At 43.4% G+C, this 11,732-nt stretch overlaps 1 protein-coding gene across 1 annotated transcript; it reads left to right on the top strand.

Annotated features, from left to right (window-relative positions):
* Positions 1-540: 540 nt before the first annotated feature.
* Positions 541-10,239, top strand: LOC114481870 (lysine-specific demethylase 4A-like). Its single transcript, XM_028476927.1, has 13 exons — positions 541-657; positions 2,223-2,384; positions 2,470-2,645; positions 2,733-2,847; positions 5,926-6,119; positions 6,216-6,265; positions 6,790-6,893; positions 6,984-7,121; positions 7,200-7,390; positions 8,165-8,289; positions 8,369-8,468; positions 9,967-10,001; positions 10,124-10,239. The coding sequence occupies exons 2-13, from the start codon at positions 2,244-2,246 to the stop codon at positions 10,237-10,239; spliced, it is 1,485 nt and encodes a 494-aa protein (XP_028332728.1). The 5' UTR covers positions 541-657; positions 2,223-2,243.
* Positions 10,240-11,732: the final 1,493 nt, after the last annotated feature.

Genomic DNA, 11,732 nt, shown 5'->3' with positions numbered 1-11,732 from the left:
AACAGAAATAAATTTCATGAATAAATCAAATTACTGTATTGCTCTTATCTTTAATGAACTGAAAGCAGTGTTTACCGTGTAAAACATGTTTATCCGTATTTTTGAAGCCATTAGTATGCATTATAAATGTATCAAACACTACCTACGCCTTAAGAGGGATATAGTTGTCTTTATTATAATACATTATTAGTTATTTTAACATAAGCACCGCTGTTTGGCTCAGTGTATCACTCACATTTGCACTTCATTTTGCAACTTGTTTTTATTGCAAGTTTTGCCTTAATTTATTCATCTTTAGCAACACTGCCTATTGACTTCTACAGATATAACCCGAAACAATTTTTTAAAAATCTAAAAACAAATGTATTAGGTTATTATTAGTGCTACAGGAGCCCTGCTCATAATAATGCATTTTTTGAATTTCCCACAAGTGGCAGTTTGAGCCAAAAGCGTTTTAAATGCAGCTCAATGTTTACAGGGAGTCATGGCAACGCAGGCTAAAAGATGAAAGATGATCAGAATAAACCGCAGTGTGAGTTTTGCAGCAGGAGCTACAACAGTGACAGCACTAAAGACTCTCAGATAAGACTAAAGGAGGTCTAATATCATTTAAACCAGTTAGTAAACATTGACCAGCAGAGGTCAGCAGTGTCCAAGGTTTGTGACTAAAGTTATTTGTAATATTGTACATTTTAATGACTAATTCGGTGATATTCCTAAATCAAGTTGGTAAATACAGCTGGATTTGTAATATTGTAGATATAGTTATTTATTCAGATAAATTCCTGAATCAAGTATAAATTTATGTTACATGTTTAGTTATAATCTGATGTGATTGAGCTGATATTGTAAAGCTTTTTATTTAATTTTATTTTTTGCCAAATACAACACAAAAACAGAAAACTACAGAAAAAAATACCACAGATCATAGACAAAATTTACAAATCTTATACGTTATAATAGTCAGTGTGTGTGTGTGTGTGTGTGTGTGATATTATAATAATGGTATTGTTTTATTAGAGGATGATGGGAGGAGACAATAACAAGTTAAACAAGTTAATAATAGTCAAATATGTGGGGTATAGAAACGATATATATATATATATATATATATATATATATATACAAAATAAAATTGAGAGAACAGAGGGGCAAAAAAATAAAGCAAATGCATTAAAAAAAAAAATAAATAAAATAAAAAAAATAAAAAATACATATATATATAATTATATGAACCCAAAACTGGTCATTTGTAAAAATGGATTATCATCGCTATTGACATTCTTCCCCCAGCCCCTCACCCTATAATGTACACTAATAATAATAATAATAATAATAATTATTATAATAATAATAATAATAATAATAATAATAATAATAATAATAATAATACAAAGAATTTGGAGAAAATAAACAAATGACAACATTATAAAAAATTCCTAAACTACAGAGGCAATCATAATAACCAGAATCAGGAGCAGATGACAGCGAGGGAGATTGTGGGATATGCAGTTGTGCCATAAAAGGAATCAAATAAAATGAATGGTTGGAAAAGTAGCAATATATGCACAAAAACAAAACAAAATAAAGAAAGAAAAATGCTAATGGATAAGGGAATAAAGGATCATAAGCAATAGATGTAAGGTACAGCTGAGAAGGATTAGGTGTGTAAGAAATCTATTAGCGAGAGCCATATGGAGGGTGGTTGAGTGGTGTTAAGAGGGGTGGGTGGTTTTTTTTCCAAAGCAATGTGATCTGACAGAAGGTTCTTCCAGTGGGTGATGTGTATGGACTTTTTAGATTTCCAGTTCATGAGGGTAGTTTTCTTGGCGATAGCGAAGGAAGTGAGGAGTATTTTATTATTGGCAGTGGCTATCCGTACGGGTGCCATATCAATATACCGACGTTCTATCTATACGCAGCGCCCCTATTTGGCCAGTTTAGGTCATGTGACTAAAACTAAACCTAAACCTAACTCTAACTCTAACCCAAACCCTAAAAATTGTTGCAATAATATAATAATAATATAAAAAGCCATAGGTAGCTGTCAATTACTGATTTTATTTTATTTTAAGAATAATTTCTGTAAATCGGACATTTGTGTGGTGAAAATCCATATCACTCAGCATAATTTGAAATACTACAATCTTAGTTTGTAGCTACAAAGTTAGTTTGTGGTTATGATAAGGTCAAATATTTGTCCATTTCCATTGTGTGTGCAGGAACTTCTGAGGAGATCTAAGATGACATCAGACATGAGTTTTCCAAACCCTGACGGCAGAGGCATCATGACTTTCTTCCCAACGTACGAGGAATTCAGCAACTTCAGCCGCTACATCGCCTACATAGAGTCCCAGGGGGCTCATAAGGCCGGCCTGGCTAAAGTGAGTGTTATCATTGGATGACAAAAGTCCTTTACTTCCTGTGTGCGTAAGTTTGTTTTAACACAATAAATTCTCTTTTTTCTAGATTGTTCCACCTAAAGAGTGGAAACCGAGAGGCTCGTACGACAACATCGATGACTTAGTCATACCGACACCCCTTAAGCAGGTGGTGTCGGGCAATGCGGGCGTGTTCTCACAGTATATCAAAAGGAAGAAGGCCATGACTGTGAGGGAGTTCCGGAAGATGGCCAACAGTGTTAAGTTAGTAACACGAGGAAAAAACCTATGTTGGATTAAACTTTCTTTATTTTAGGTTATTAATCTGTTGTTTCTGTAATGTTTTCTTAGATATCGTCCTCCAAAACATTCAGACTTTGAGGAACTAGAAAGGAAGTACTGGTCGAACGTGAACAAAAACTGCCCAATATATGGAGCAGATGTGAACGGGAGCTTATTCGAGCCGGTGAGTTTTCATTAAATTGATTAAATACATTCTGCGTAGGTCACTTCAACTGCCAGTCTTCGGCAGAGGTTTCTGCTGATTGCCTTTGATGGTTCCTTTTGAAGTTTCACTTGACTTCAAAGGAACCATCAAAGGCAATCAGCAGAACTCCTCTGACGAAGACTGGCAGCTGACAGTCGAAACATGTCGAAACATGTGCTCCGCGGGGCCGTCGCAGTCTGGGGGGTGCCGTGGGGGGGGTCTCCGGCTTTGCTGCTCCGGGGCCCACAGTGCCGCTTGCCCGTCTGCACCATCTACCATCTCGCGTGGCCCGCCACGCGGACGGGCCCGGCTCGCACCGGACAGTCCTCCTACATGTACACTTCACCTCACTCCCAGCTGGTCTGGCCCATTCACAATATGCACCACACACCCATACCCAACCCTTGGGGGGCTGGATGGTGGGACTGGGGGTGGAGGGGGCCGCCACCTGTGTCACTATGTAGTGGCGTGGGGGCGGCACTCCCACCTCTAGTTACCCTACTAATCCCTCCAATTTTAATCACACCTCAACATGCCACCCCCCGGAGGGTGTACCCTCACTTACACCCTCCGGCCTATTACACCACATACACGTATATCCACAGAGGTAGGATGGGGAGCACCGCTCCCCTCCATCCCCCTTCTTTTAATTACACCCCATACATTCACTGAACACACACACTCACACAGGGGATAGGGAAGTGCCTCTCCATTGGGGAATGGAGAGGCACCATAACAGGGTGGTGGGTTGGCTCACATATTTGGGCCTCTCCGGTGGGGGCCTGGCCCCTCTGTTGGTGGCTGGGCCACTACATACAGTGAAAATACATCAGGATGGTGTGGTCGGGCGTGGCGGTGGGTCTCGGGGGGGGCTTTGCTGGGGTCTCTCCTTGCGGGGTCTTTCCGGGCGGTGTCGGCCTGGTGGAGCGCGGGGACGCTTCCTCCCCTTGGGTGAGGCTTGGTGCTTGTTTCGTCGGCTGGTGGCCTTGGGGGCGGGCCCCGCGGTGTGCGGGCCTGGGGCGGCCTGCCTCGCCGGTTTGGGGGGTGGGTGTGCTGGGGGTGTGCTGGTGTCCTCACCGGGGTTGGGGCGGGGTTGCTAGGTGCCTCGGAGCGATGCTGTTTACTGGGGGGCGGCGCTAGCTGTTCCGGTGGTGGAGGTTGCTGTCGGCCGCCTGGTGGGTCTGTCCTGCCATCTGCGGACTGGTGGGTTGGTCCGGGGCATCTTTGGCTCGGGGCTGCGGTTCCGCACTTGATGTGTGCCTTTGGGGTGCCTCCGTCCCCGCGGTGGGGATCGCCGGTTGCTCGCGGGCCGGTGGGTGGCGCTGCCCCGTGGCTGGCGCTGCCCGGGGGGCGGCGGGCCCTGGGCTGCTGGCCTTGGGCTGTCCGGGGCTGTGCGGTCCTGCTGGGCTGTGGCCGGGTCCTGGGCGGGGGTGGGGGGTGCGTCCCGGGGGGCTTGGCCCGGGGACTTGCCCTTGGGGGGTCCTGGTCCCGGGGGGTGCTCCTGGGGCCCGGGGTGATTGGCTGGCTGGCCGGGCCGGTCCTGGCGGGGGTCTTTCGGGGCGGGTGCCGCGTGCCGCGCCGTTGCATACCTAATGGTACGGCCCCTGCTTGGGCAGTGCCCCGTGAGGCAGGGTGCTGGGGATGCACAAGGCGGTCTGGCTTGGCCCTTGGAGGGGGCCCTGGCTTTTTAAAAAAAAAAAAAAAATAAATAAAAAAACTAAAGCCCGTGGCGCGGGCGACATCAACAATAGGTGATTTGGGGCGCCATGGGGGGCTAGGTTGGGGTGCCTGGGGGCCGACGGGGAGACTCCCGGCGGCCCCCTGGTGCCTTATGCGGCTTGGGGTGTGGTCGTCCTCCCTGGGCGGGCTGCTCCTGGTGCTGCGTTCATTCCGGGTCCCTCTGGCCTGGGGTCGGGTCCCTGCTGGCTCTGGGCCCGACGGCGGGTGCCCGCCGGCTGCCCGTTCGGCGTGGCTCTGGTCGTCTGCTGGGCGTGGGCTTTGGCTCCTCCGCTGGGGTCTCGGGCGGGGAGCTCTCTGGGCCCTCCCCTCGGGGGGTTGGGCGCGGGGGTGTGGGGGGGGGGGTGGGGGGGGATGGGGTGGGGGGTCTGGGGGTTGTGGGTTGGATTGGTGGCGTGGTGCGCTGGGTCCTTGGCTCCTTGGGGCTTTCTCGGGTGTGTATGGGGGGGGCGATGGTTGCCTCTCGGTTTGGGATCTTGGGGGCGTTTGGGGGGCTGCTTGGCCGTGTGGTGGTCGCCGGGGGCCCCCGGGTTGCCCGCTCTTGCTGCTGGCCTGGCTGCTTCCGGGGCCCGGGGGCGGCTCGTGGGTTTTGCAGTGGCGGTTCTTGGAAATACATTTGTCATGGATGCACTGGCCTTGGGCTGTGGGATAACACTCATACTGGGCTCAACCACAGACACGTTGTTCCCAAATACCTGTTCTATGGAATTTCCACTCACTTCTTCCTCTGCTCACAGCCACCACCATTATTCCTAAGCCGCACACTGGTCACCAAACTGGCTTGATAACTCAACAACAAGCACAATATACACAACCACAATTTCACATCGCATCACTTGAAATCTATCGACTACTCCCCACCCATTCCATTTCCTATCTTGTATTCCTCTTCCCTGTTAACTTCCCCACCCCTCTCCAACCCCTCACCTTGGTGTAACACTGCCCTCTCTTTTTTTACACCCTCCCTTTAATAAAGTATTTCTTACCCTTCCCTAGGGAGGGCTGGTGATGGTCACAATTATGCAATGAAATAAATAAATTTATTTAATTGCAATAACAAAATATGCATTGCTGTTAAAAGATTGCACTTCTTGTAGTGTTAACCTTCGACAGAATGTGCAGACAAAAAAAAAAAAAAAAAAAAAAAAAAAAAAAAAAAGAAACATGTCGGGAGATAAAAAATTTCTGAAAAACCTTGTTTGAATAAATAAACAAAACCTCAACTTATGCTGTTCAAAAGGAAGACAAAATGAATCTCGCTGGAACTATGTGTTGGTGACTTTTGTGTTTAATGCATCTCTTTGTGTTTTCCCCTTAAAGAATGTGAAAGACTTTAATATTGGCAACCTCGGCACCATCCTGGACACACTGGAGCAGGACAGCGGCATCAACATAGAGGGCGTTAACACACCTTACTTGTATTTTGGGAGTTGGAAAACCACTTTTCCCTGGCACACAGAGGACATGGACCTCTACAGCATCAACTACCTTCACTTTGGAGAGCCCAAATCATGGTGAGGATGAACGACAACTCATTGTCATGATCAAAACATATAAATGTATTACTTACTGCATCGATAAATGACTAAACTGTGTGTGTGTGTGTGTAGGTACGCTGTGTCTTCAGAGCACGGGAAAAGCCTGGAACATCTGGCCAAAGGTAAGAGATCGATATATGACAAATTATTTTATATACATTTTTAGAATTGCTGTTAAAAATCACTGTTGCCACCTTATGTCATATTTAATTTGAGTCTCAACCACAAATAGACAAGTGGTGACCAACATGTGGCTCTCACACTGATTTCGTGTGGCCCCCTAAAATGAATAAAAGCACAAATGCCTCAAGAACACACAAAAATACCGGAAAATACACAACATTTGAACCAAAAGTACACAAAATGACTCCAAAAACACACAAAAAGACAACAAAAACTAACTAAAGGGCAACAAAAACTCAGAAACTACAAAAATGACAGAAAAACATGTGTAATGACAATAAAACACACACAAAATAAATGTACAAAATGACAGAAAAATATACCATAACAACAAAAATACAGAATAACTCCGAAAACACAAAACTCACAAAACAAAAATTCACAAAACTAAAAGAACAACAAAAACACACCAAAGTACAAAAATTCCTAAAACTAAACTTTGTGATTTCTGTGTGACTTTTAGACTTTTTTCCTGAAAGCGCCAAAAACTGTGAGGCGTTTTTAAGGCACAAGATGGCGCTCATCTCACCTTCAATCTTGGAGAAACACGGCATTCCTTTTGAAAAGGTAAGCAGAGTTTTTCTTTTTCAAGCATTCATCCAAACAAGGACAATGATTTAAATGCTGTAACTGATTTCCTTTGTTTACTCTTTGAAGATTACACAAAACGCTGGTGAATTCATGATAACGTTCCCTTATGCGTACCACGCTGGTTTTAATCACGGTTTCAACTGTGCCGAGGCCACCAACTTTGCCTCGGAACGATGGATCGAGTACGGAAAACAAGCCGTCATGGTGAGGAATAATGTTTATAAGCTCGTATAATTGTTAAGCAAATAAAAGCTGAACAACTCTGTGCTTCGTCGTTGGCAGTGCTCGTGCCGGGAAGACATGGTGAAGTTTTCTATGGACGTGTTTGTGCGTAAATATCAGCCTGACCGTTACGCTCAGTGGTTGGAAGGGAGAGACGTGGTGCCCATCGACCATTCCCAGCCCACCCCAGAGGCTGAGGAGTTCTTCGATGACAACGGCTACTCCAAGGACAGCTGTGGGAAATGGAAAAAGTAGGTGGAAAATGTCTTTGTGTGAGGGTGCACATGGTGTTCTGCATTTTTTGGGCTATAAGTCGCACTGGAGTATAAGTGGCATCAGTCTACAAGATGCGCCATGAAAGAGGATAAGAAAACACACATATATACAGTGACGTGCCGTGACCACTAGGGTTGGGTAGACACGTTGCAAATCAAGACCACAATGGCAATTTCATATGTTTCTGCTGGCAAGTGTTAATCTAACAAAATCAACATCATAAAACACCATTAAAGAAACATAAACAATTATTTAATATAGCCTCCATACTCTCCCAACAAGATACATCTCATGACACGACAGCGCATCCGTTGTTTGTGTTGGAAACACGGTGAAAAAAAAAAAAAATATATATATATCAACCATCCTGTTTTCTATCATCTGAATCATTTAAAGTGTAAAATTAATAACGGTAGTTGACTTCATTCGTCCAATTTAGAATGTTTGGTTTAGCATTTTTGTAATTAGCCATACATCGAGTTAAAAATATCAGAGCACAGGGACAGCTTTTGTCAAAACATCTTAAGTTTGACTTTGGACAGATAACAAATGAAATGATGTTGTTATTGTGACCCCTTTTTATTCTATTATATCATTATACTACTTCAGCCACCAGAGCGTGTCAGCACACTGTTTGTGCACCTTTGTACATCTCAAAGGTTTTACGCCACATTTGGAAAAACAGTAGAGGATCCTTTTAAAGTTGATAAATGTATTCATAATAAATGTTCCCCCCACATCCATTTCAGGACTAAACGGAGGATTGAGACCAAGAGACCCAGAGTGTGTCTGGAAGTACCAGAAAAGGAAGAGGAGAATAAGGTTCCTCACAAATCTCCAAGAACTACCACGAAGGATGGCAGAAGTAATACAGGTATCAGTGATGCTAAACATGCTAAAGTATTAGAAAACTTACACTGACAGGAAGTATGATTGGGTGATTTGTTTCTCAGGTTGGCCAAAGTTGATTCTGGTGGATATTTTTCACCAAGGCTTCGGTGACAGAGGCCGAGCTCCCACCATCCAGTCCCAGGCTGAGCCCTCACAACACAGGTAAGACTGTGCAATTAATCGAAATTCGATTTTGATTATTACACTCAATGGTTACAAAAACAACATAATAGAGAAAAAAGTATTATTTGAGAAAATAATATTAATAATAATAATAATAATATATTTTTTAATTAAAATGTTTTATTATACATGTGTTTTATTTGTATAAAACAAATTTCCACGATTTAGGATATCTACAAAAATAAAGCTTGGCACACACAAGAAAAAATGATTATTAATACAAATTTGTTTAATGCTGGGGTTCTCAACTGGTCTCAACCTGGGACCTATACATTTTGCCACGGTCATTAAATCACGACCCATTTTTTTTTAGAATTCAACCAAATTTAGTTTTTCAAAAATACCTATTGACAACACATATATAATCCTTTTTATTTTTCTTTTTCTTTTTTTTTTTATTCTATATATTTCACAAAAAAGTTTGAAAACCACTGGTCTAACTTGTCCTGACTGTGTTCCTCCAATAGATAGAAGAAGAACAATCCTACTGCAAGCCGAAGAAGCAGAAGCTGCAGCAGGCGGAGCCTCGTAATCACTAGCTCATCAAAGACGAGCCCAGTGATGATGCTGCGTCATCGCCATTAATGGAGTTTGAGATTCTTGCCAGTTGAAGCAGCAAAAAATAAATCATATATACATATAGAATGTCTCCAGTTTTGCTTCACATATCAATAATGAAAACAAATGCACCAATCTAACTTTTATTATTATTATTATTATTATTTGTATTTCTAATTTCTGTAACATAAGTTTTAAAAGCTGTATAGACCCTTGTGACTGACGTCACGGCACATTGACCCAGCGCCATCTTGGAAGATGACGGCTATTCTGTCCTGGCTGACAGATAGTGAACAAATTTGAGAGACCCAGTAGATTGACTCAAGTTGCTTTACTGAATCTTCCCGTACTTTTTTTTTGTAAAACTGCAACACAATGAAATTAACACAATGTTACAAATTGAAATTAAATATATGCAACAACACTGGTCACACTTTCGTTCTTCCTTTCCAGGTTATAAATCAAGTAAGTACATCACACTGTTAAATAAGGCAAACACATCTTTTTTACAGTATGTTTCCACAGGTAAATAACAGCATAAACACAGTAAACAGCAATACTGGTTCACACATAAACATAACATATAACACAAACAAGGTCTGACAATTAACTGAATTAGTCATAGCAGATAAACTAGCTTCTTGCTTAGCTTCACGATTAGCGTTAGCATAGTTAGCACGGTTTTTGTGACTTAAAATAAATGTCTCAAACACTATCTTAAAGATCACAGTGCCACAAAACAACTAAAATAATAAATTGCATTCATACTCACTGTTAGTTCAACTCCAAGACTCAGACAACAACACTCTGTGGCAGAGCACTTGTAGCTTATGCATGAACAAAGAAAGTGCCTGGTCCTTTACACCGCAGTAACTCTAAAACACCACCAGGGGGACTTAACCCTTTCAATCCCTGACAGGAGTCAGAACAACGGCCCTATACAGATGCACCTGCGTGGGTGTGTTTACTTGAATAGTAGTGTTGTTTTTTGACTTATTAAAAGCAGCCCATGTGCTTAACGAAGGTTGTAGGTCGTCTCCGTTTGGCCTCAATATGTCGGATTATGTTGACACTAGAAGCTGAGAGAAGTCGGTACCAGGAGAAACTGGGTCTGATCAGCGGGAACGACCCCTACAACGTTCCTGATGACAAATGGAATGAAGATGTCTCTTATTTCCAGGGAGTGACTTAACCTGACATTGTGAACTACCTTTACAGAAGTCTATAATATTTCTTGGATATTCATTAATGGTGTTTAGTCAAAAAGTTTAGCTTGTTTAGGGGAAGGATTAGGATGCACTCAGTAATCCATCTAACTGTGCTTTTCATGCTGTTATGATAAGTAGCAAAACCAGTGACTCCTAAAATGAGAATTTGAATAAAAAATTAATTATAAAATATATATTGATATAGGCGATAATATAATATAAATAGAAGACTCTATATCTCTTGAATCTCGATGTATCGCCCAGCTCTAACACACACACACACACACACACACACACACACACACACACACACACACACACACACACACACACACACACACACACACACACACACACACTACTGGTCAAAATAGAACAACACACTTTTTCCAGCAAAGCAATGATGGAATCACCAGAAACTCACAGTGCGGGCCTCCACCTGTCAGTGGATCACCAACTTCCTGACTGACAGGAAGCTGCAAGTAATGCTGGGAAGCATCACATCTAGCACCCGGTCACTCAGCACTGGCGCCCCTCAGGGGTGTGTTCTCTCCCCACTTCTATTCTCCCTCTACACCAATGACTGCACCTCAGGGGACCCCTCTGTGAAACTTCTGAAGTTTGCAGACGACATCACCGTCATCGGTCTCATCAGGGACGGGGACGAGTCTGCCTTCAGACGGGAGGTGGAGCAGCTGGCTCTCTGGTGCAGTCAGAACCATCTGGAGCTGAACCCGCTCAAGACTGTGGAGATGCAAGTGGACTTCAGAAGAACCCCCCCCCCCTTACCATTCTGAATAGGAAAGTGGCTACCATGGACTCCTTCAGGTTCCTGGGATCCACAATCTCACAGGACCTGAAGTGGACCTCCCACATAGACACAACCAGAAAAAAGACACAGCAGAGGATGTACTTCCTGCATCAGCTGAGGAAGTTCAACCTGCCCCAGGAGCTGCTGATGTTCTACACCTCCATCATTCAGTCTGTTCTGTGCACCTCCATCACTGTCTGGTTTGGATCTACAACCAAGCTAGACAAACACCAACTACAACAGATAATTAGGACTGCAGAAAAGATCATTGGTGTTGATCTGCCCTCAATCCAAGACTTATACCTGTCCAGGGTCAATAAACGGGCAGGTAGCATCACTGCAGACCTCTCACACCCTGCACACAATCTGTTTAAACTCCTCCCCTCCGGCAGACGCTACAGATCACTGTACGCCAAAACAACCCGCCATAAAAACAGTTTCTTCCCCCAGGCTGTCACTCTGATCAACACTTAACAGTCATAGAGTGTCAGACCTGTTTCTGTTACTGTGAAATAACCATGGAACTAAACATAAAAACCCTGGATCAGCCTGTCACTGAGAATGTTCATGGACATAGTTTTTCATTTAAATGTTCACCTGCACTATTCATCAATGCACTACTGCACTATTATCTTATTATTATATTGTATTATTATTTTTCTTTTC

This window comes from Gouania willdenowi, chromosome 19 (genome assembly GCF_900634775.1).
Source record: "Gouania willdenowi chromosome 19, fGouWil2.1, whole genome shotgun sequence".
Taxonomy (NCBI): Eukaryota; Metazoa; Chordata; class Actinopteri; order Blenniiformes; family Gobiesocidae; genus Gouania; species Gouania willdenowi.
Note: the sequence above shows the minus strand (reverse complement) of the source record. Positions and strands in the feature narration are given on the sequence as shown.

Bases quoted from the DNA above. Each gene is read 5' to 3' on its own strand.
- LOC114481870 (XM_028476927.1), top strand. From the start codon at position 2,244: ATGACATCAGACATGAGTTTTCCAAACCCTGACGGCAGAGGCATCATG. The intron at 2,385-2,469 runs GTGAGTGTTATC...TCTTTTTTCTAG, and splicing joins ATAAGGCCGGCCTGGCTAAA to ATTGTTCCACCTAAAGAGTG. The intron at 6,266-6,789 runs GTAAGAGATCGA...TGTGACTTTTAG, and splicing joins CCTGGAACATCTGGCCAAAG to ACTTTTTTCCTGAAAGCGCC.